Source organism: Falco peregrinus, chromosome 8 (genome assembly GCF_023634155.1).
Source record: "Falco peregrinus isolate bFalPer1 chromosome 8, bFalPer1.pri, whole genome shotgun sequence".
In the NCBI taxonomy this organism is placed as follows: Eukaryota; Metazoa; Chordata; class Aves; order Falconiformes; family Falconidae; genus Falco; species Falco peregrinus.
In genome coordinates this window covers 64,666,662-64,691,879 of record NC_073728.1, presented here as the reverse complement: position 1 = coordinate 64,691,879, position 25,218 = coordinate 64,666,662, and the positions used below count along the sequence as shown (strand labels likewise).

The following is a 25,218-nucleotide window of genomic DNA, read 5'->3' as shown; positions in this document are numbered from 1 at the left end:
GCAATTCGCACTGCCAACCCTGCACCCCCCTCTGCCCTGAACACCCAAGACCTCCCTGCAGCACTGAAGCCTGGCACAGCCCCCCACCCACCGCAAGCTGAGGGCCTCCCTTCCCTCCCACCCTGCAGAGTGTGCAGAGCCTGGTGCAACAGGCAACCCCTCAGCACAGGTGTATGCTGATGGATGGGGAAGGTCATTCTGCCCAGTCTCTCCATTTTTCACTCTGCACTTCCCTCCAGACTCTGGCTGCAGCAGGACAGCAACAAGGGCACGCATCCCACACTGCTGACCAGACGAGCATCTGCCTCCAGTGCTAGCACATCATCAACGCTAAGGTCAAAGCCCTCTACCCAAGTCTTAGCTATCCCAGCCGTAGGTTCAGAATACACCAGTTTGCCACAGTTTCCAGGGTCCAGTGAGAACAGCAGCAGAAAACCAACCCGTTATTAGAGAAGAAGACAATTTGGGCTAACAGTGCCCCAGTTTTGTCTCTTGGCACCTCCATCTCCTCACCTTCCTCCTGGCTTTGATGCGCTTGTAGACATAGTCAGGGAAAGGGCTGCTGGGCAGGAAGCGTCCAGTCCCCTGGGTCACATGCAGGTTGCCATCCTCCAGCATGATCTTCCCCTGGCATATGACAACCAGCGGGGCCCCACGTAGCTCCATCCCTTCAAAGATGTTGTATTCAGCTGCCTGCAGCAACCAGAGGATGATGGTCAGGAGAGACAGGAGCACTGCCTGCCCACTCAGGGCTGTTTAGTCCCCACATCTCACTGCTGAAGTCACTAGTGCAGGGAAAGTAACAGCCCTCCCTGCCCCAGAGGATACCTCTATGTCACTAGTCCCTCACACTAAGAACCCACCAGAGCTCCCAACACAAACCAGGACCAGCTGCTTTAGAGCTCGTTGTGAGCAAGGACTCAAACAGCAGAGGAGGGCAGGACCTAGGCTTGAGGTAAGGCATGAACAAAGCATGCTGGCAAAGCCAGGAAAAATTTGTACCTGGAAGAGGAACCCAGATAAGGAGAAATGTGTGCCCCTACACCTGCATGGGCCAGGCTCAGGAGAAGAGCAACAGAGCAGGGTGAGAAAAGCCCTGTATGCAGAGCCCAGGGTTCACAGACATGCTACCCCACAGTCACAGCTGGCATCGCATGGAGCCTGGACTCAGTCCCTCCTCTTTGGAGCCCAGCACAGCAGTGCAGCACCACACTCGCAGCAGCCAGGCAGCCTTCACCCAGTGCCACTCGCACCCCACCCTCCAGCATTCCCACAGACAAGCAAAGGGCTTACAGATTGATGAGTTTTTGCTGTGACGATCTTCACTGCATCGGGATCCCATATAACCAGATCACTGTCTGAGCCCACTGCTATTCTCCCTTTCCGTGGGTACAGGTTGAAGATTTTTGCAGCATTAGTGCTTGTCACAGCCACAAACTGGTTTTCATCCATCTTCCCTGTGGCCTGCTCAGACAGGAAGAGAACTAAGAGGTCTTATGGGAAAAGGGAGAGTAAGAGCCCCGGCAAGTACCAGACTCACTCCCACACAAGCCACTGGCTGGCTGGACCCAGACCGCTGCGGCTGATCTTGTTATTGGTGCCAGACAAACTGAAACCGGGGAGCATGGCCACAGCTCCTGGTTGTTCATGCTGAACCCATGACAGCTGCCTCTGCTGCTCTGGCTTGTCCTGACTCTCAAAGCCAGAGAGGAGAGACAGGCAGCTGGGTGCTCAGCTCTGCAGGGGCAAAAGCACAGGTCTCAGGTGCCTGCCAACCCTGCCCACTCTGCCCTCTCCCTGGCATGACTCTTACCACTGCCTTGTCCCAGATGACAGACATTCGTTCCTCTATGCCATTGGTCCCTTCTGGAATCGCTGTGAAGTTGTCTTTTCCAATTGCTTTCTGTGCGGTGCTGAATGTACAGTGGGCACTTCCCGAAACCTGCAGGTCACCACTGAGGGGTGGTGGTAACAAAATCATCGTCAGTTGTTTTGCAGTCAGACAACAGCAGGGACACGAGGGCCATGGATCTCCTCTGGGCACGGGCAGCCCCTGGCTCAGTTCTGTTTTACTCCACACCCTCATTTCTACAGCCCCTCAGTCTGAAGACTTCTACCCAACTCTGCCCCTGTGGCAGCTGCGTCATCTGGGAGCACGGGGGCAAGAGAGCTCTGCCATGCTGTGCTGCCCGCCAGTGGCACAGGCAGTACCCTGCACACGAGAGGAGTCAACAGCTTGGCTTCTGCAGGACAGGGTGGCCTTTGTGTCAAGCCAAAAGATGTCCTTCCATACCAACTCCATCATTTGCACTAACACAGAAAAAAAACCCATCCCACTGTGAGTCAGAAAAACCATTTCTGGTAGTTTGTCAGGTCTGCTTGGGAAAGCAGCCTTTCTGCTGCACAGGGAGGAAGAGCCTCTCCACCCAAGGACTGTCCCCCACAGCCAGCCCTTTCACCGTGTACTGCCAGCTCCTGCACCCCGAGGGGCAAGCACAGCCCTCCCCTGCCCCACAGGAAGCCTGCTGCAGGCTGGGACAGGGGACACGGCTGCAGGAGCGGCTTACAGGGGGCTGAGCCTGTGGGCTACCGTTGCTCACAATGCCAGCCTTCCCCAGTGAGGAGAGCACTTCAGCCCTGCTCCAGGGCTCTGGCTTGAGACATTTCCTCTGGCAGGAGCTCACCAAAGGCTCCTCTTAGCCCTGCATGGACAATGACAGCACGAGCTACAGCAGCCCACAGCGCAGACTGAGAAGGTGTGCTTGGAAGGGCAGCCTGGCCCAAGCTGCAGCATCTCTGCCACACCGCTACCACAAAAGTAGACGTCCCCCCTGGCCACACAAAAACTTGACAGTGGGATGAAGAGAGTCAGGACTCCCTGGAAGCAGCTCTCTCTGGAAGGCCCAGAAAAGCTTTACTACGATGCTCTGCACAGCTGCTGCCCTACACTGTTACCCAGAGCTCTCTGCTCAGAAGGGGCCACTGGTTGGACGAGATGCCCTGACCCATCCAGCTACTGACAGTGATGGCAGAGGGCAGGAACAGGCAGAGCAAGCGAGCTGCTCACAGGCAAGGCAAGGTGAGGAACAGCCCATGGCTCCCTGGAAGTCACCCAGCTGCTGCTGAGTCCTCGGGGAGCAGCAGACAGGCAGCAGCTGGAAAGTCATCGCTACTGGGCAAAAGGAAGCAGACCAGCTCAGGCCACCTCCCAGCACTCCCCGCAGGAGGCAAATGGTCCAAGCACCTGGGCTCCCAGACTGCCTGCACCTGAACCGGTGTGGCCATGACGTCTCTGCTCGGGGCTGCGAATCAGCCCTTAATCCACTAGTAATCTCCATCTTCCTCTGATAATTTCTGCCATATGTCTGACTGACTGCACAGCCACAGGCCCAGGCTGATGACACAACACGCTTCCTAATCTCCACCAGATTTATCCCGGTGGAAGAAAAGCCACCCAGCCCAGCTGGAGCTTCACAGCCTCTCCTCCTGCTGAAGCCTTACAGAAAACAGCAGAGGAAAGGTCTTAGGACAGATGCCTGTGGGCTGCAGGGACTTGCCTCTCTGAGATCTGGGGTGTATTTGAAGTGGAAGGGAAGGATTAGAAAGCCAGTTCAGGAGCTGGGCTCGCTTTTCCCTGCCAGTCCCTAACCTAAGGCCTTCTCCTAATTCATACATCCAGACCAAACAGAGGCATCTTTTACTCCCTGACCACAGCAAAATCCAGGGTGAGCTGCATATTCAGACTGCAAATGCACTGGCACCTCTCTTACACCAGCCATGGCATCTCCACCCTGGCATAACCCAGGTTTATCCTAACATGTCCCTCTGCCAAGACACCTCTTACTGACCAGTCATCCCTTGCTCATCTAGTCCTAGATGTTTCCAGCTTACTTCAAAGGTCATTTCCATTTACAACCCGCCCAGCGTCAGTCATCCCCTGGCTAACACAGAGCAGCCGCCACACGCACAGTTCCACATGCAAGCACCGGGTGAGAGGGGTGTGCAATTCACACGTGGCGCGTGGACACGGCCAGCAATGAGCTCTGTGTCCCTAGCTGCTGTGCGTGCCTTGCCAGTGAGAGGATGGAGTATAACTGTGAAAGGTCAAAGCAAATCGCTGAAGTGCTTTTATTGTTTGCTCTCTATTTTCAACAAATCCCTGCCCCACCCCCTTGCCTTGAGGGTGAAAAAACGACCCACCATCCCTGTCAGATGTGCACGAGCTGCCCTTAAAGGCCTCCGGCACTCCTCAGGCTGTACTACTGCTCACCTGCACAGGCGTGAGAAAATGCCCACTTTGTATTTGACCAGTGCCCCCCCCCCACCTACCCACCCCAACCTCTTGCTTCCCTACCTGAGGTCAGAGTCCACTTCTTGCTGGTAACGGCATTGCCCAGCAGAGCTATCACTCACCTGGCCAGGAGGGAGTTGATGTAGTCAGGAGTTGTTGGGTCTGGGCTCAGAGGTGGAGAGACCACAAATGCTGCAGCTTTGGCCCAGTTCTTGCTCCAGTAGTGTGTCCCATCAGTCCCGAGACTGGCCGTGATCGGCTCACCAAACACCACATTGCCTGGAAAGGGGGACAAAAAGGATACTGTTTTGGTGGAGCCTGGACACATTCTCTGTCCCACAGCACTACCAACAGCCTGCCGTGCCCAGAGAACACCCAGACCCATGTTGGGTTGTCCCACACTGCCTGCTTGGACCTCAGGTGCTGGGGGGCAGGCAGGAGGAACAGCAAGGCCCGCATCGATGTCAGGGGTGAGCCCCGTCCACCACCCCTGTAGGGCCCTCCTGCTTTAAGGGCACAGATCCTGCTGGTGCAGCAAGCCTGGCTGGAGCACAGTGCAGGAAGGCACAGCCACAGAGCTGTGTTCCCCAGAAGACACCACAGAGAGACAAACGACGCTTGCAACCTGGTCTCCTGTTCTAGCTGATGGCTGCTTTCCAATCTGCCCTGCCCCAGCCACTCTCCTGGGAAGTGAGGCCCCTGGGCCCTGGGCCCCCCCCTGCAAGCACTGGTGTCCCCACGCTGTAGCGGGGGCATTTCACCCCACGGACTTTCAGTCCGAGAGCAACAGTCACACCTCAGAGCTGACCAGCTGCACAGGCACACCTGGCAGGAGACAGGCAACCTGATAAGAAATGACAGCCCGCAATGGCAGGCAGAGCACAACGCTGACACTGAACCCATGCCAGACCAGCAACCAAGCCTCTCACCATGTCCTTCGTCATCGGCTGTGCATTCTTCCTCCCTTATCCCTCATAAATATTTACCATGTGCCACCATAGACTGGCAGGCTAGTCCCCCTCTCCTGTTCCTCACTCACCTTCTGGTGCCCCACGCCAGGGACAGCCCCGGGGAGACAGCAGCAGGTGGTGACCAAACGCTTTTTGCGGAGCAGGGCTCATCATGCTGCTAAGCTAGGATGGGGACTGAGAAATTGTGGTTTTCCTTCCAAATGCTCCACAGCCCGAGCAAGTACTTCTGGGAGACACTTGGCATTGCTATGTCCCACAGCTACCAACTCCACCAAGACCCTCTCTACAAATACATTTTTTACATTTCCCCTTCCCCTCTTCCTATAGAGGCTGCAGATCCTCAGAACCTTACTACCACTCAGCTAAAAGTTCTGTTCTCCCTGCCCAAAGGCAGGAGGGTGCACTGCTCCTTAACCCCCAGGAGAAACCCTGGTCCCAAAGCAGCCAGGCTGGCAGAACCCCCATGTCTGAGCTGGAATCAATGCACGTTGGCTAACCACAGGTACCTGCTGGTCACCCAGCCCAATCTGTGGACCAGCACCATCCTACAGTCCTGTTTGTAAGGGCGCCTCACTCACCCCAGACTGCACGTGTGCTCCTCTGCAAGCTGGCTGTGCAGCATGGAAGAAAGGTCCAGCTGGGCTGTTCCCAGATGGAAACCTGGGGTGGACACCGAGCGGTGCCTTTCAAAGTACCTGTGTGTGTTTACACGTGTCCTTCCTGCCAGCCAGGAGTGATGGACATGAGCAGGCAGCTGCTACTACAGGCACCTGGGGTCTGGCAGAGAAGAGCTGCCCACCAGCCTCCTCGTGCACCAGCTGATGGGGCAGGGGCACACAGCTCACTGAACGTGGCTCTGGATGTGCCATGTGCATGTGGGGAGTCCCTGTGCTCCATCACCGCTGACAAACAGAGCCTCCAGCCACCCGAAAAGGCACCCAGGTGCCTCAGAGGGGCTGGCACTTCAAAGGGAAGCCAGAGCTATATGCAGCAGCTCAAACCACTTGCACAGGGATCGGATTAGTCTCCTCAGAGAGCCCTTCGCAGCCACAGGCAAACTTTGGTGTTTAAAACATTGCTCCTACTTGCAACCCACATGCTGATGTCACTTGACGTGCAACAGGAGGTGGCTCCATGTGATCTGGTGCAGCGTTCCTGTGCCCTTCACAAGTCAGGTAAATCCCCCACCAATGGGGAAGTACTAGACTACACTCAAGGCACAGCGGTGGTCTTGGCAAAACAACCATGATGACACAGGGACCACTAAATCCAGCTGTCCGGGATCCCAGGGGCAACAGCAAGGCTGTGTGCGGCAGCAGCTGCCACTCACCTTTTTTTCTGGCTTGCGAGATGAGGTCAGCAGCGCTTTTGCTCATCACTTTAGTCACATAGAGAGGACAGTTGGTCTGGCTGGCAATAGTGATGGCCCGGAAGACAGCTTCGGCTTCCAGCTGGAAGACAGAATAGTGCATGGCTGCAGAAGAGCACTGGGTGGCCAGGGAGGAGCCCGTGCTCCTCTTGGCACACCATGGATTGCTGCCAGCACCCCTGGCTCCCCAAGGGCAGGTTAACCAAGGAGACCCGAGGGGCGAAGCTTCAGTCTCCTCGGGGCCTGGCCTCCCTGCAGGCTGCAGCCACAGGACGCCTGGCAGGGGAGCACTGCCTGGTGCTCAGGGGCCAGCACAGAGCTGCATCTGCTGTTTTTTCCACTGCCTGGTTCCAGCTCTCCTGACAGCCAGAGAAGCCCAGGGACTGCTGCCCATGCCTGGCAGCATGGCTCCCAGGCTGACGCCAGACAACGAAAGGGTCTGCCCTTCCAGACCACCCACTGCTCCAGGCTCTCCTGTGGCTGAATTTGGTTTAACCAAATGTCACCCTGCCCATGGCTGGGGTGCAACGAGCTACATGCTGGTAGGTTGCTCCCGTCAGGGTCTGGCTGTCTGGGGCAGCTGCTGCTCATCCCAGCCTGCTGACACCCGCCCCATGCTTCACTGTCCTGCTGTTAGCAGAGGGTGCATTTCCATCACAGGGGATATCTTTGGACTATTACATCAGTCCGTGCTCAGCCTGAGTTCAACCCCAGAGGTTCTCCAAGTGTTTGCTCTACAGTTTGGCTTCAAGCTTCGGCATGAGAAAGTTCAAAACAGAAGCCTTAAAAAGACAATGTACCAATCAGCCAGCTCCCAGGGGAGGCCAGGGCCGCCAGCTGCAGGGAACGCAGCAGCTGGCTGGGTAAGCTTCACTCTCCCAGCAGCAGCAGAATCAGACCACTGCACCCAGACACACGTGCATTCATACACCTCTAGTACTTCTGCAGGCCTATTTGCTGCACAGTGAAAACAGCATTTTCTCTTCTGCTTAAAGACATTTTAAACACAAATTTAAACAAGAAAACATTTTTGTCAGCACACTTATGGACTTGAGTAGTTGACAGGGTTTAGCATATGGACAGGAGCAAACAGAGCCATCACTGAATACCCTTTAGAGCAGGCAACAATCCAGGACAGCACCACCCTGCCCTACCAAATCACCACCAGCACTTGACAGAATAGCATGTCTTTAACTCCCACTGAGGTCCCTCAGGGACAGAGCAGACCCACAGAGCTATGGACCGCTTCCCCTGTCCTTTGCTATCAACCTGAAGGCTTTATGGGAGGTAGAAGGGTTTTTGCGGTCTACCTAACATTTTCCCAGGTAGACTCTGTTCTGGAAAAGGGACAGTGTTCATTTTCAAAGGCAATGAGATCTGGATTTGGCTGAACAGATGGCACCTAGAGCCTTCTTCCACTGCCTTCATCTGTCTTATGCTTTAATGGCATTTCAAGATCAAACACTCAACAGTGTTTTACTGGCTTTGGACGAGAAGAGCCACAGTGCTATCTTACGATAATAGGACAGTTCTCAAATCCTGGCACAACCACAGCATCCTGCAATTGCAGGTTAGCTTGCCAGCTAGAGGCAATGGGTCTAGAGCCATAAAAATAAATGGCAGTTTACACACAGTGGGACTCTGATCTACTGGATTTGACACTGAGCGTCTTCCCTGTACAGGAAAATGCTTTATACTCTCATACTTCAAAGAGAACAAGCACTGTAGTACACTAGGCTATATACGTTGTTACCAGCCACAATACAGTCAACTTCTTACACTTTTAGTTTAAGCCAACTGATTTCTATTTCCTGAAGTACAAATATATCCCTGTGCTCCCCTGCTTGGCTTTGCTATTGTACCAAATTCCTATTGTTTTCTTCTTTCACATGCTGTGGAGAAAGTTAAAAGCACCTCTCAGCAGGGAGCTATCTCAAGAAAACCTATCTAAAATTAGACTCAACTCAGATTAATGGACCAAACAGAAAAATACTCTGTGAGCTAAAATTAGAAGTAATCTAATTAGTGTCTTGACAATGATTTGTAACCAGGGAATTCCCCCCCTCTCCTTCCCTCCCACTCGTTCCACCAACGTCTTTGTCCATCTGATTTTAAAACACACTTTAGACCCTAAGCAGAGATTAAGCAGAAAGAGGCTGGAATCTGTCTGCACTCTGACGGATGTGAACAGTGAATTTTCAGAGAAACTAAAACTCACCATTTGGTTCTTCCCAGGCCTCTCACACCCGTGGAGGCACCTATACAAGACAAATGCCCCCAGACCAGCCCCAAATGCTGCTACAGCCAAATAGACCTTTTTGTTGATAGATTAATCTCTGGGAGGCTCAGAAGCCCTTGTCTCTGCTAGGAGACTTGAGCAAGACTGGAAAGTGTTTGTCACAAATGTGCACTTTGCTCTTTCCTGAGCTGCTGATGAGTAAGACTGTATTGCCTGTATAAATGAATACCCATGGATGCATACACACCACACTGCTTGCTTGGCCCCACCACATACACTAAGCTCTACTGTGACTTGTGGGGAAAGCTCTTCAGTGCTGAGCAAGGCTGGTACTGTCCTTTGCATCTTACCTCCTCAGGTCTGCTTAGCACGTGGCCCTCGGGGCCAGTAATTCCCATCTCCAACATCCTGGTTTGTTCCTAGGACATCAAAAGGACAGAGGGACATTAGAAGACTGTGAAACTATCAACTACACAGAAAAGCAGATCCCTCCTGTGTTGAGCCCTTCTGTCAGGACTGCCACCACTTTATGTCCTGTGGGACCACCATGCACAGCGAGAGGCTGCTGCACCCTCAAGGGGTTTGGGGTTTGAGAGAGAAGAAAGGGAGGATGGGGAAACAGGAGGGCTTGGAGGGAGCACGGACACCAAAGGAAACCTCTTTGATGAAATGAGTGGTGTGGGTGAAAAACAGGCACAAAACTCCCCAGTTCCACGTACACCACTTGATGTTTACAGTCCCTTTCCAAGGCCCTCCCTGACTCCCCTTCTGAAAAGCAAATTGTCCAAGTAGAAACTATTGAGAAAACAATCATTAAAACCAGCAAAAAAATTATCCTCCCAAGGTTACTCGTGGGTCCCCAGTGATGTTATTTAATCACCTGGAAATCAGCAAGTGCTAAAACCTGTCCTGTGTAAATTTCTTTAGAAACGGGTGGTGTGGGGTGTTGGTTCCTGTATTAATGTTATTCCAAGTATTTTGCTGTTACAATTAAGACCATGGACAACTGTGTGTGTGCACCACATGCACTGGCCTGCCTATCCCCTGCCTGTACCCTAGAGACTTCTCTCATATTCCCTCATCTTCATCATCTCCTTTTGACAGAGGTCAAAGGAAACAGGCAAGGGGACTTCATGGTCTGCCCTGACCAAGGCACCTTTCTGGCCTTGGAGGCCTTGAGGCCTGGAGGATCTTTCTGACCCTCACATCTTCAACCACATGCTGTCACTGCCTGTGGCAATGCCCATGTTTGCTGCCACCCAACACCTGCCCTTGACTTGCAGAAACCATGCGCAGTTGCACAGCAAGCAACATTTCTCCAAGAGGTGTTGTGGAGCATGAAGTGGATGTACAGCAGCAGTAATAGCAAGCCTGTAAGCAAGCAGGTTTATGCACTTTTTCTTGCGTCTCCTAGAGTACTGAGTATATTATGAGAATTAAATAATGTCACCAATCTCTGTCAGGACTGTGTAACTCCAGCAACGATAACAGATGTGTTCATAGCTGTTGGAGGAGTGTATCAAAGGATGAGGCTTCACAGCAGGTAAGTGCTGTGTGTTACCTCCTCTGACACCTTCTCTGCTACAGTGAAAGCACCATGCAAGGACTTAACACTCCTAATGCGTCTTGCTCTTCGTCAAACAAGAAGCACTCTCTCACCACCTACAGCACATCAGTCTGAAGTCTAGAGCTCTGCTCATGTCCTATTTCTGTTCAGGCCATGCATCACATCTCTTCCCCTGCAACCTCCTCTCCCGTGTTGACCAAACTCCAGAGAAACACACAACCGCCCGGACCACTGAAAGTAAAATGGACTGAAATGACGAGTACAGAGAACAAATCCTCTGCTTTCTTCCTGGGAACCTCCACCAGCAGATGACCACAAGCATCGTGTCTCTGTGCTAACAACACTGAGCTCCACACCAGCTTGTGATGTTTCAATCAGTCCTGACAGAAGGAAGCAATTCCCAGGGCTGTGACGTGCTACCAGCTATTAGTTTTGGGGCATTTTGTGGTTAGGCTGGTGCTGAAGTAGAGGTAATCTCTAGGCAATACAACTCCTCTGATCACTCTTTGTATCCATGTGAAAGTGCCATACAATTGTGCACTGCAGCTCTAAAATGTCCAAAGAAAAACTGACTCTTGTAGTCTGAGAGGATGTTCAAAGAATGCCCTCTTAGTTCACACTCCTTCAACTCCCAAGAACGAGAGACAGGCAAAAACAAGTAGCTGCAGAGCATAACTGAGCAATGTCTTCTCTGTCTTAATGGAAATCAAAACATTTGGACTTTCTCTCATCCAGGACCAATTAAAAAGCAGCAGGCCAATACAGACCACCTACTTACACACCCAGCCACATCCCTCATAACAACTCCCTCACAAATCCAGCTCCATTAGCCGGCTGCTTGCTTACAGCAGGGAGAAAATTCCTCTCTTGCTGCAGCACTTCTCAATACACTTTCAGTCTCTTAGCTAATTATGTGCAAGGCAAAGGTCTCCACCTCTCCACACTGAAGAAAGAGCTGTGGCTGGAGTGAACATACCATACTTGAGAGCCTGCTCTCTTCCATTTAAATTGCTAGTTTGCTATTTCAGATTCATTTATGGACCACATACAGCAGAAAATCTTGGTAAATGTGATATTTCTGCTCGAGGAGCAAATAGATCACCTAGCAAAAGACATCCATGCAGCTGTAGTCATTTTGCTAATGTCCCACACCGAACCTGCCTGGGACAGATTTTCAGTCCCTGCATACCAGAAGAGCAGTTAGTTACCTGTGCAATTATATCTCCATTTTCAGCATGAACTTGAGCTATGGCACCCAGTTCTGCCAGGCAGCTGAATATCTCGTACAGCTGAAATGGAGACAAGAGAAAATGATTGCCAAGCAAACAGACTGCCCAGGCTGCGCATGGCCATGGCACCCCCCACACACCCCCATGGCACCCCCACGGCCATGGCCCTGCATGGCCCTTCAGCCCGAGGCCCTGGCAGGTGCCAGGCGCTGCTCTCTGAAGACCATGGCTGCCGGTGGATGCTCTTGGTGATCTCCAGGCCAGACCCCTGTCTCCAGCCGCAGCACAGCATCTGGCCAGCCCACCACGGCCGCAGCCTGGGCGGCCCTGCAAAGGCGGAAGAGGAGAGGGGCCGCCTGCCACCCCAGCCTCCCTGTGCCCCCCGCGGCTGCCGCCCCCCGCTGCCCCTCATGCCAAAGGCATCTCACCTCGGTGTTTGACATCTGGTACGAATCCTTGTAGGCCATGTACACCATGAAGGAGTTAATTCCTAGGGGCAGAGGAGAGAGAGGTGAGCCAGGGCTCTCCCTCCCCGCCAGCCCCTCACAGGACAGCTCAAGGCTCCCAGCAGGCACCCGACAGCACGGCCACCCCTCAGCGAGGACGGGGCTGGCTGAGGCTGGAGCTGGGAGCGGCGGGCAGCAAACCTTTCTCCTGGACCAGGGTGTGCAGCTCCTGCCGGACACGGTCACTCCAGCGCGGCATGTCCACATGCAGCGCGTAGTCACAGCAAGCCTTGCCGTCGGCCCACTCCCGCCACCGCTCCAGCGCCTCCACCAAGCTGCTCTCGGGCTCTGGCACCACGTGGTCCACTGCAGGGGCACAGCGGGGGCAAGGGCTGGCAGGGGGTCCATGCCCCGGCCACCCCACCGCAGCCCTGCATGCTGCCGGCCATCCCCACAAGCCCAGGCTCGTCTCCCCAGCAGCTGCAGGGCAGCTCCGAAGACGTCCCCATCGCTGCCGTGGTGAGTCCTGCTCCTCTAAATACATTTATTGGCAGGGAAGCACACAGAGCCTTTGCTTAATAGCCCCTGGCATGGGACCAGGGGCTTTTACAGGCTTCTGCTGAGAAATCAGCTGATAGCTGAAGGATCCTGTCCTTCCTCACCCCGACTTCCACCCCATTAGCACACAGCCTCCTCCCACGCCACAATACTAATGCACCTTTTACGGCCCACCATGTAATCCTCATGCCCTGCCACAGTCCATTTTGCACAACTTATCCTCTTGGCCCAGGGGGAAGGAGAACCGGTGCAGGGAGAAGAAAACCAGTCCTTTACTGGAAGGATGAACAGTTGCTCCTGCATCCCAAGAAACCCTGCGGTGCATGCAGCTGTGACCATTGCACAGCATTAAAACCTGGACCTCAAACCAGTGCCCAGCAGTGGCCCTCTACAGGGAAGGACCTCAGAATTCCCTTTCCTTTTTCGTTAGCACTGTTTATTTCCAGGCAGTGTGAGATGCCAGGACATTGCTCTGTTCCTCTGCTCAGAGTCATCTGAGCATCATGCTGCCCTATTTTTATTTAACAAGGAAAAACGTTACGCCATTGTTCCTTTTTGAGGGTCCCAGTGGCACAGTGGCTGCAGACAACGAAGCACTGCAGAACATCAGATCTGCAAGGGCAAGGGATCCTATACAAATCCCCTGTCCCACCCTTCATTATTAATAAGGGTCCCAAAGATTCATCCCAATCCTCGCTCTCTAAACTGTATTGACAGAGATCGCAGAAAAGATGAGCGCGCACTGTCATGGACCTTTTAAGCAAAGATGACTGAGAAAAGCAAAGAGAGAAAGAAATAACTGGGCAATGTTCCAAGCATGCTGGGTGCTGTCATGCACAGGACCTGCCTGCTGCACTCACTGATCATGGTGGTGCCACCAGCCAGGGCTGCTTTCGTTCCTTGGAAGAAATCATCCACAGCTGTCATCCCCTTGTATGGCATCTGCAGGCGAGTGTGAACATCAATTCCTCCAGGGATCACCATCTTCCCGTTGGCTTCTATGGTTTTGACCCCTCCAGGGACAATCAGATTGTCTCCGATCTGCCTGATGAGATGACACCAAGATGAGTGAGCCCCCCACAAAGGACAACCAGCCACAACATAAGCAATGAACAGTCCAGCCAGGTCTGCTCGCGCCGGCAGCAGCAATGCCACCCTCCTTCGCACTCCCAGACCTGGCCTTGCAGGAGCCAGCACAGTCAAACCACCTCACCTTGCAGCAAAATGCACACTTGTCCAGCTTGCTTAAACCTATGATTTGCACAGTCCAGGGGTGGCTGCCATCTGTCTGACTGCTCTAGTGGTGTCTGTGATGAGCCCTGCTGCCTGGGGCAGGCACAGGTTTGGGGTCGTTGGGGAGCATGGTCTGACAGGCATGCAGATCTCTGCAGCATATGGTGTGAAGCTGCCTAGGACACTTCGTACCCCACAGACTCACAAGTCAAGCTCCTGCAAGCATTGCCAGTGTAGCAGTCCTACCTGTTCACCGAGGGTGCATGCTCACAAAACCCAACACCAGCCCTGTTTCCAGTAAGCTGCACCCCTAATCTCTCCCCTCCCCCGTCCCTCTGCCCACCTTAAGTAAGGCTCAAGTCTGAGGCTTACTTACAAAGATGATTTCCCACTGTAATGCCACAACTGCTAGACCAGCTCAGGGCTCATCAGGGACTTGTAATGCTGCTCACAGCACAAGGCCCCGAGGGTAAAGGGAAGCCTCCCTCCAGGAAGCTGGGGAGGAGCTCACCAAGTGCACAGCACAGCCCGGCTGGGCTCGCAGCACAGCCTGGAAGTGCTGGGCTCACTCTCTTCGCAAGGAGTGCAGCCAGAGCCCTCCCCTCCCATGTTGTCACCTTCATGGCCCTGAAGGATGCCTCTGCTATCAGCAGGGCCACGCTGTAGTGAAGGCAGCTAAAATCCCAAGTACCTAAAAATATCTTCTGAAAACAGGAAACCTAAAAAGTTCCAGCATACGTGTACTCCTAAATTAAAACGCCACTATAGCTCTCTGGAGTTTGTACTGTTCCAGCACACAACAGTCTCCCCCCTGGATGTACTCAAGACCTCCTGCAGGCCAGGTCACCTGAACCTGAGGGCTCCTTTCACTCAGCCCCCTGCCCCCTCAATCCCTTTATCTGTCCATATGTAGCACTCAGCCTTCAAATCTCTTCTTTCAGAAATCCTATTTTCATCAAGCCTTCCTCAGTCTTCCCTGAATAAACCAAGACAAAAGACAAGTTGGTTTTAGTGGAAAACATCTGATTTCCTTGGGATACTGGGGAGGTAAATGAAGAGCAAATTCCATTTCTGCATTTCATTCAACCTCAGCCCTTTGCAGGTTTTTTTCCTTAGAATAACAAAAGTTCTATGGACAGAACTGCTGGCTCCAGTGTCCTCACAGCAATAAACCAGCCGCTCTTTCCACCACCTTTATTGAGATGAATCCATCACCAAAGGATTTAAAACTGCTTGCTCTATTCTTACCAGAATTCACTTGTGAGAGCATTTCACTTCCCAGGCAATGAGATTCTGTGACACACAAGGCTGCAGATGAGGCCAAGTGATTTGCTCAAGGATACCTAGCTAAGTCTGTGCCATAGCAAGACCTGAAGCTGGCTCTGATCCCTGCCTGGGTACAAGTACTAGTCAGTCGTGAATGCTCTTGTCCACTAGCTAAAAACAGCCTCATAAAAATACAGTCGCACTGCTTGAAGTACTTCTCTGCTGCTGGATTTGTTAAATATACCACCCTGTTGGAAGGCTGGATATTTTCCTCTTACCATAGAGCAAGCAACACCTATTCAAGTCTTCCTGTTACGAACTATCACAGTTCTTTTAACTCACCCAGCTTGGGGTCCCAACATGATGCATTTGAACTGCAGCCTTTAAACAATGGAGTTATCACTGCACCTCTAAAACACACACAAAGAAGCTGGGGGGACCCAGAGGTTTGCCTGCAATTCCTGAAAATCTCGAGGCTGCAGATGACCTGCAGCACAACACTGTCCTTGTTAGTGCTAACAAATGGGATCTTGTGGGGCGTTGTTCAGGCTAATAGTGTTAACACAGAGCAAAACAGGAGTCAAAGATAAATCTTGTTCCTGGTGCAATTAAATACATCTTTGTTGTACAATGGATGCTGGATCACGAAGTCACCAGTCTGACTGCAATTCAGTCACTGGACTGACTGAGTAAACATGTCAGGCAATCATGTATGTGCTCACACACACTGCAGAGAGCTGAGCCGCTAACCAGAGCAGGCTATCAAGTTTTACTGGCTAGCAACTTGGGTACAGACCACATCCACAAAAAACCAATAACCACCCAACTTGAAGCTGATTCAAGGGGAGATGGAGATAACAGAAGCCCCATACTTACTTTATGAGGCCATCCTCCACGTAGATGTCAGCATAGAATGACTGGTCATCATTGACTATTCTCCCTCCTTTAATAAGGAGACGATCACTCTGCGAAGGAAAGAACAAGCAGCTGTCAGGAGCAGGCAATACAGGCACTTCTCAGCGGCCAGGACAGTGCCCTTCTTGGATGCTGATCAGTCAGCTCACCCAACAGCCAACACTGTGGAAAGCTCACATCTGTACCGACACTTGAAACGACAGGGCAAGAGCAAGGACTGAAAAACCCCCACACTCCTAGGGCTGTGTCTGAGTGGAACAGGTGCTGCCTGTTCACCTGAGACAGAGCCGCAGGTGAAGGTGATAGTGCTCCCCCGGTCGCTGCAGGCAGCACAAGCGAAGCACCACTATTTACAGCAAGTTTGTCACTAGGGGCGTGTCCTTAAATCCTATCCAAATACCACACAAAATAAGTTGCATTAAAGACGAGAATGTGTATCTCTCTAATCTGTTATCACCTCACAAAGACCACTAACAGGACAGGCAGCCCTGAAGACAATGCATCTGCTGTTGGAATCCATCCCGCCTCTGCAATGCTCAGGGTAGTCCTGAGGCGTTTCAGAAACGTCACAGGGCTACACAAGACCCAGAAGACATTAAACTGCATTTCCGACTCATCATTTACCACCTCCTCTGTTGTCCTTTCTACTGACCTAAAGTGGCCAGCAGCCTTCTCTGAAGGAGCGCAGCTGGATGGTGGGGAAGCGCCCAGACCACACCGGCTCTTACACCCTTCCTGTACACATGCTTTTGGACCTGGGCACCCCAGCGTATGCTGATGGGAGAGAACGGACCCTGTCCTGTGGGGAACAGACCCTGTCCTGAGGAGCTGGGAAGGCTGAGGTCCTGCTCTTCTACCTCCAGCTGCACAAATCCGAACACTAGCTGCAGGCAGGGCAGGGGCAAACAGCCTGATCTCACACATGGCTACCATGAATTCAGGTGACATAAGCCAATCATGCTGTTCCAGAGAATATGCACTTCCTGACTGCTTAAAACATCTCCAACGACCCTCCAGCTCTAAGCTCCCCTTACCTTCCCCCTCTGCTCCCCCCCAGTGCCCACAGCCCAGGTTTTGACAGGTGAATACAACCTGTTCCACAGTCCGAGCCTGGACCGTGGCTGACCACAGCCTTCGAGCAGGGCTCACACGCCAGCCTCGTTCTGTGAACCTCTTGCACAATTAATTCCCCTACAGAGAACTGGGTTTGTTCTTCATCCGCTGCCCCTGGGGTGATTTCTAGCAGTATCACCACAGTGGTGGTAATTTGCAGTTTCCTCCCTGGCAACAGAAGGATGCAGGAGAATCCCCCCACATCCCTGCAGCTTGCAGCAGCCAAAGCGAGGGGAGACCGTGAGCGTTTTTACAGCAATCTCATCCACACAGTCGAGACAAAGAAACTGGGTGGGGAAAGGATCAGAACGCACGGTGCGCTCAGCCCAGCAGCAGCTCAGTGCTGGCATAGGGGGAAGAGCCACGGTCTCCCCTCGCTTCCCAGGCAGGTGCCTGCCCACAGCTGCACCCATCGATGAGCAGCACCCCAAGTCCCAGCAAGCAGGACTTACCCCCCCCCCCACCCCCACTCAGCACAGCGTAACACTGATCAGGAGCCTCGCCCCTCACCAAGAAAAGCGCACGTCCGGATTGTTCCTGTGTTCCCATCCGATCCACCATCCTCCCCGACGAGCAGACCTGGGGTCAGCTCCCCTTCTCCCCCAGAGGTCTAGCAGAACTGTGCGGGCTAAGCGGGGGTCTGGAAGCAAGGGCATGTTGCTGGTCACAGACCTCCCTGCGCAGCTCCCTTAAACAGCTAGCTTTAACAGATCACAAGCAGCACATGATGATACCGGCCTCAACTAGCGACCTGGGGGACCATCACCACCTCTCACCTGCAGCTCTTTGCCTCAAGTACAGCCGAGGCAGGAGGACAGCTGGGTACGTGTTGGCACAGGAGTCCCAGGCAGCTAGATCTCAGCCTGCGCTGCATCTCTGCCCATCATCTGCAGGTGATGCTCAGCTTTGGGGCTAAGGACCCCAAGCACAAACAAATGCTATTGATGAGCCACTGATTCTCCTTCCCCAGCACAGGATACTCGTCCTTCCTTTTGTGTCAATCCAATTGTCGATTCACTAACAATACTGTAATTTTAAGTTCAGAAATCCCTAAAAGAGCAAAGCGTGACCCAGCCTGCTTATAGCCAGTCAGTGACAGGGGACAAGCAGCTGAGCCATGACTCCCATGCATGCAAATGATGAATATTTAAGTAACAGCACAAGAAACATAGGTAGAAACTACCAAGCAACAGTATCAGGTATCAGCCACACAAGAATCAGGGTCACAGTCAAAACACAGAGAAGGACTCATTGTTTTGTATTTCAGTCAACTGTACATACAGTTTCTCCCACATAACCCCTATGCCCTGGCAGATCCTCCTTGGCTTTACCTAGCCTACATAGTGAGAAAAAAAATGGGAGCCTACCTGCCCAGATCCAGTAACACAACTGGGCTTCCACTTTTTTTTGCCTTGTCCTTTAAACCTGCCCAACTTGCTTTCCCAAAGGCCCTGGAGCTCGTTCTCACTAGAGTGCAGAAGCAACAGCAAATACTGATGCTGGCCTCTTCTCCCTGCGCATGGGACAAGACAAAGAGAAGGGAGACAGGCGCAGGCAGCGTGGGGGCAGGAGACCACAGCACTTGACCATTACTGAATAAACTGTTAATATGAACTCAGAAAATATGCCTGCCCACAAACACAAATGGTCATTCTGTGGCAGATGTGAAGGGCTGCTCAGTGCTAACTCTGTTAGTACACAGAACGGTGAGGTCCTTAATGGCTGGGGCACAAACAAGGCGTTCCTTCAGGGGATTGGGCACTGCCAGACACCCCCCGCACCCACGGAGAGCAGGGCGGCATCAGTGCCTACCCACCAGCTGTGAGGAAAAAATATAATTAAATAAAATGAGTAAAATCCAAGCGACACCACAGCTACAGGCTCTGGCATCATTCAGGAGGGCACCCAGATGCCAAGAGGCAGGGGAGCAAGAAAGGAAGAGGATGAAGCAGTTAGGAGGAAACAAATGGAACTTAATAGACAGGCTTCTGCAGCACACACCGCCAGAGCAGCCTCAGATTACAGTAAATGCACTGTTTCCCCTGCCAGGGCTCATTTGTGCGTCTCCACACCCACCATGTCTCCCCGCCAGGCAGTGTTGGGCTGTTATCAGCCATTGTCAGCAGATGGAAAAGCCCTCCTGCACCCTGCGCAGGGAGCACCTTGCTTGCCGGCTGGCAGAAGCATGGCGGGGATGGGGGGGGGGCGGGGGGGCATGCCCAGCCGCCTCTGCCTGCACACAGCACGTGGGGACCAGCCTCTGTGCAAAGGGTCCAGCATGCCAAAGCAGCAGCATGAGCAAAAGGTGCCACGCGACTGCACCTGACCGCTGGCACTGACCCGTCGGACATGCCGGGTGGGTCTCCTCCACTGACTGTGGCTCAAGTCTCCACACAGCCAGGGACAGCCCATTAGTCACCAGTGTGGTACCCTTCATGAGCATTCATTTCTACAGGCACAGGTGCTGTCCCACAAGGCCAAGCCTTGCAGCCTCTCCCCAGAACAGCTCTGCCAAAACCTGGTGGGATCAGCGCCAGCCCCGACACCCCTGCCCTGCTGGGAAGCCTTTCTGCCCAACACTCCCCGTCTCTCTGCCCATTGGCATTTGGGATTAAGCTTTCAAAACCATTACCCATTCCCTCATGCCCACACTCTGCTCCTGATGCTCTTAAGCATCACCTGGTCATTTGAGATCCCAAGATATCGGGGGGTCTCTTAACATTTCTCAGCGTGACACTACAGAAGGGAGGCAGCAGCTTCCAGAAGGCTGCTGAATCCAGCCAAGAATAGTGCTCACCTTGTTTGCAAAGCCCAAGGGCATAATTAGTGTAGCATGGAAGCAGGTGTAGGGCTTTATCGCCCTTTCCCTTGTAAAAGATACACTAATTGCAACGGTGTTTCATCAGTAGCTGGATGTCTCCTTACTCATGTACCACATGACAGCATGGAAAAACCCCTGGGTGGAATCACAGGGACAGCCAGCCAGCTGCCAGCTACACCCAGTGACCCCCCCAGTCTGTGGGCATGGTCACAAACGCCATACTGATTGCTGCCAGTTTACCAAAATCTGTCTAGTCAGTAACTGAGGCTTTTCTCCCTGCTTGCACCTCATACAACATACTAGCCGTCCCCGTGCAGACCTCATTGTCTTTAGAGATGCCAGAGACATCACAGAGATGGTGCTTGTGGGCTCTGACAGGGCGGTTGAACAGGACAGGCATGGCTTACACCAAGAAAAAATATGGTAACTCCAGTCTACCTGGGGTAGGGAAGGTTTCTGCAACCAAAACACAAAGACTGGGCAATTTTGATTCAACTGACAGCTCTGTTAACAGCTACTTTGTGAAACCAGGGCAAGGCATTTCACCACTTCAGTCTTCCACCTTTCTTTCCGCAGGGGTAGGAAAACATACTGTGGACAGCAGAAGTATTTTGATTGTATCTCCAAACAATCAAGGAAAAGGAACTAACAAAAAGTCTCTCAATAGACACACAAGGTTTGAAATTACTACTCTCCTGAGGTGGGCATCCCAGCATCAGCACACATCTGGAAAGTAATACTACGTTTACTGGTCTCTGATGCACTATGCACAACCTAAGCCACAGTGAAGAACAACACTTACATATCAAGCTGATGAAGCAATCACAGAGAAAGCCAAAAGACTCAGTTAACCTCTTCCCCATGTTTTCTCCACATCACAACCAACAAGTATGCCCACGTCCTGATCTTCCTTCAAGGGCTATGGTCCTGCCTGTCACACGTAGCTTTTGACTAGGCTTTTACAATTTAGTTTGGGAATATTTACCCCAGCAATTTATCTTGCACAAACACATGCACCCCTCACTCATGCTCCTGGCTTCTCCACTAAAATGGCTGTGCTAGAAAATACCAGAAATTGCTGCAAACAGATACAACAGGCAAATTGTGGTTTTTCACGTTATTATCAGACACTAACTATGAATTCTGACTGCAGCACTGTTGTGTACAACAGGAAGGAGTGTTTGCACATCTCCAGAAAAATCACTAGATAGTTCAGACAATAGCTGTCAGGAAGTAAAAATACTCAAATTACCTAACTCCCACACAGAAGCCAAACCTGCTTATTGCTTGGGTGACAGAAGTGAGGAAGGCACCACTCCCTTCATATGCTATGCGGCTCAGTCACTGCTTCAGCGCTATCAGCTTTGCGATCTATAGGCGAGTCACCTGCCAGCATAAGGTGGCTCCTGTAATTCTCTGTATACTGTCATGCTCCCCAGATGTGATGCTTTAGATGCTTCCAAGGTCTCTGAGATGTCTTATGTTCTAATGGCACAACACAGTCCCCAAAATCTCTCTGTTAACCAGCAGAGCTTAGCTGACAATCTGCCGTGCCCAGAAGCTGCTATGTGTCTGGACATGCAAGAACAGATTCCCGGGTGGAAATCTAGGAAGAAGTAATAAACAAATAAAACAATCTGCAGAAAGGGACAGGAGAGGCTTTGTTCTACAGGAGACACCGTTGCTGATTTTCTTTCTGCCATTCCTTTGAACCAGAGAAGACCACCCAACACCTGACTTCACTTTGTTGCTTCCCTTGAGCCTCAAAGCATGGGTTCGGGACATACGGGTCATTTGACCAGAATTCCAGAGCAATCTCCTCCACCCCAACCAGGACACGATAACGCTGCAGAACAGGGCAAGTGAGTCCCGGAGGGCTGCCACCAAGCTGCAGAAGTCAGAGGAGAGAGCTACCCGTAACATCAGCTACACAGACACCGTGCGTCCACAGCACCTGCAGCCTCAGCAGGCTGAGGAAAGGATTTAACATGGAGAAATAAAGCAACTGGTGAGATTCTGTTACCACTGAGGTGAGAAAGCTCCTGCCAGATCCCAGAAGAGCAGGAACAAGCCCTGCGTATTGTTAAAGCGTATCATAAAGGTCCTTGCAGAAAAGGCCCCAGAGAATGGGAGAACTCCTACCTGCAGCAGTACTGTTGTCAGCATGGTGGTCTAAGGATACAGAAAAGACAACGTGTGAAGCGGTAATATTGCTTAAGAAAGGAATTCAATCTGGATTGACAAAGGGATTTCTTTTTACAGTGGTAATGATCTTTGCACTTCTTTGGGAGCACATTGTTCACATCTGTAGATTAAAAGGAGTAACGGAACTCAAGTGCTTTGTTTTCCCTTTATCTTCAAGGTGCCAAATCTGTCCTCAGGAGGAAAATCAGGAGCTATGCGAAGCCAGCAAAAAGCCACCTACAAGATGAAAGCCCCGCCTGCCCTCCCCGAAGAGAGCCCCGTGAGGCTGCCCTAGGGGGGCCGGGGAGAACAGCCGCCCCGCGGAGGAAGGGACAAGCTGGACCAGAGCACGGCAGCCGGGTCAGCGCCGCCAGGCACCGCGGGGACCCCGAGGCTCCGCACCGCCACACAGACCGTGTGAGCCAGCGCCTTTCTTCTCCCAGCCGTGCCGAGCCGTGCCGGCGGTAGGTGTGGTCCCTGCGCTACTGCGCCAGCCAGGGCCCGCTGCACCTGATGCGGCGACACCGGGGCGCAGCTGGGGATGCGGCGGGCGGCACCGAGCGCGGGGAACGCCCTGCGGGCCGGCCGGGCAGCCCGCACCGCACCGCCCCGGCCCCGCCGCGCCCCGGGAACGGCCGCCCGCTCCCCGCCGCCGGCCCCGCTCGGAGGGGCGCCCGCCCGTGCTGGGCTCGCCGGGCTCCGCGGGAGGCTGCCGCCGCTCTCCCCTGGGGGACAGGCAGCGGGTACCGCCGGACACCGGGGCACGGCTCCGCCCAGCCCGGGCTCACCGGCGGGGCCGGGGCACCTGTGCGGGCGGCGGGACGGGCCGCGGGTCTTCGTCTGCGCGCCGCCGCCGCCCCGGGCCGGGCCGCCTCGCAGCCGCGCCCCCCCACCCGCCCCGTGCTCCCCGGCGGCCCCGCGGGGCGCTGCGCACCGGCAGCGTCCCCCCCCCCCACCCGCCCGCGGCACCCACCGTGATGCGCGGGATGTTCTTCTTGCCCTGGTACGACATGGCGCGTCCCGGCCCGGCCCGCCTCGCCGCCGCCTGCGCTGGCCTCCGCGCCCGCTCCGCACAAAGGCGAGCCCGCGCCCGCCGCACGCCGTGCCAGCCGCCACCGGGGCCCCCGCCCGCCCCGCCCCGCCCCGCCCAGCCCACGCCCTCCGCGGCCGCCAGGGGGCGCCCGCCACGGCGCAGCCGGTACCGGCCACCGGGTACTGCTCCCAGTGCAGATAGTACCAAGTATTGGTTACTGGGCACCGCTCCCAGTGCAGCTGGTACCAGATTCCAACTATTGCTCCCACTACAGCCAGTACTGGGTACTGGGCTCCAGGTACCCCAGTGCAGCCGGTACCACATACCAGGCTGTAGGCACTGCTCCCAGTGCAGCCAGTACTGGGTACTGTGCTCCCTGTACTGGGCTCTGGGTACCGCTCTCAGTGCACTGGCACTGTGCACTGCCCCACAGAAAACTCCCCGCGCACTGACCGGGGCTTGCCACCCTCTGCACCTCAGGTGCTGGGCACCGGCACCCAGTGCCACACATCCAACTTCGCCCATTGCACAGCCGGCACGTAAGTAAAAGTGAAAGAAATTTCAAGAAGAATGGATTATTGGGTACTGCTGGAGTGCATCTGCATCACCCTAAGCTTTCTTTCACAGGCACACGAATTGGAAACATTTAAAAAATAGTAAAATGCACTGGAGGTCTGACTCCGGGATTCTTGTATCCTTTGTAAACACTGTGCGCGTCAGCAGTACTGAGGACTCCTGTATCCCCTCAGCGGTGATCTTGGTAGGAAGGTTTGAACTGTGGAATTGGTTACAAGTATCCGCGTGTGCCAAGCCGGACGATGCTGGCCTGGGACCCCCCCCCCGCCAGCCGGCCAGACCACCCAGCCCGAGTCTGGGATGGGAAGAACTCGCCTGCCCTCTCCTGTCTGACGCGGTCCGATGCTGCCGGCAGGTCCCGCACAGTCACGGCCGGGCCTGAATCCTGCTTGCTCTCCCAGGCCAGCTGCGCCTCCTCTCACATGCAGAGCTCTGAACACCATCAGCAAGATCCTTCTACAGATCCTGCTGCTAATGGTGTGCCATCTGCCAGCCACATCCCACAGCTACACCTGGCACAGGTGTACATTGCTGTAAATCCCATTTCTAGCTCCTGCTGGAAAAACAAGCTGCCTGACCCAGCCCTCCCTTAAGTTCACCTTCCAAATTAGAACCTAACTATGGTTTGCAAGGGCTGCGGGACCTCAAAGAGCACCCTGCTCCCCAGCGCGTGCCTGGGCAAAGGAATCCTCACGGCACGACCCCTGGCACTGCAGCCAGCTCCAACTGCCACAAGCGCCAGAGAGGTGGGTGATTCCAGTGTGGACTGTCTGGAGTGCCAGCTCTGCTGCCGGGGTTCAGGGGAGGGTCACGCTCAACAGCATTAATCATACGTTCTCCTTGCTGAAGGGTTTAAGTACATCGATTGTTATGGCAGCTCTCCCTTACCAGAAGCTTTGATGTCTCTACTGGCTCAGAAACCCAGCCCACAGCTTTTATTACTCACCAAGTTTGTTATTCTGTGTGTGCTTCCGATGAAGCTCTTAGAAAGTTTACTGGATACATATTTATTCTAAACCCAAAAGGCATTCACCAGCTTAAAGTGAAAGTCATCAGCTTCTCTGTAACCTACTCATTACTGCCAGCACAACGAGGGTATCTGCAAAATTGCATGGGCTGCTTGGCCCAGCTGGACCACTGCCTCCGGCCTCCATTCCGTGCTGCCTGTGAGCTGCTGCACACCAGCAGTCGGCAGGACCCGGGCTGAAAGCCTTCCCACTCCTGGGTGGACCCGTGGGCAAGGAGGTGTCTGCAAGCGCCGGGAAGGGAATGGGGAAGCAGTGCTGCGCCAGAGCCCCTGCAACCAAGGAGCGTGCCAGGAGGAGGTAAGGTAGCAGAGCATACTGTTCTTGCCATGATGCTGCAATGCTTCAAGAACAGGTCCTGGTCTCTACTGAAATTAGACTG

At 53.6% G+C, this 25,218-nt stretch overlaps 1 protein-coding gene across 2 annotated transcripts in view; it reads right to left on the bottom strand.

The window, feature by feature from the left end:
* DPYSL3 (dihydropyrimidinase like 3) overlaps positions 1 to 25,218 on the bottom strand; it is a 39,032-nt gene that overhangs the window by 1,438 nt on the left and 12,376 nt on the right. Inside the window, exons 1-12 of one of the 2 annotated variants that reach the window (XM_055812900.1) lie at positions 23,176 to 23,326; positions 16,046 to 16,134; positions 13,531 to 13,715; positions 12,314 to 12,478; positions 12,095 to 12,156; positions 11,646 to 11,726; positions 9,221 to 9,289; positions 6,593 to 6,713; positions 4,414 to 4,570; positions 1,814 to 1,955; positions 1,294 to 1,464; positions 514 to 693 (exon numbers count right to left, since the gene is read on the bottom strand). In XM_055812900.1, the coding sequence (XP_055668875.1) occupies positions 514 to 693; positions 1,294 to 1,464; positions 1,814 to 1,955; positions 4,414 to 4,570; positions 6,593 to 6,713; positions 9,221 to 9,289; positions 11,646 to 11,726; positions 12,095 to 12,156; positions 12,314 to 12,478; positions 13,531 to 13,715; positions 16,046 to 16,134; positions 23,176 to 23,214 (1,461 nt within the window). In that variant the 5' untranslated portion in view covers positions 23,215 to 23,326. Of the gene's footprint in view, positions 1 to 513; positions 694 to 1,293; positions 1,465 to 1,813; positions 1,956 to 4,413; positions 4,571 to 6,592; positions 6,714 to 9,220; positions 9,290 to 11,645; positions 11,727 to 12,094; positions 12,157 to 12,313; positions 12,479 to 13,530; positions 13,716 to 16,045; positions 16,135 to 23,175; positions 23,327 to 25,218 lie in introns of those variants that run through there. The other variant, XM_055812899.1, reaches the window with a different exon arrangement.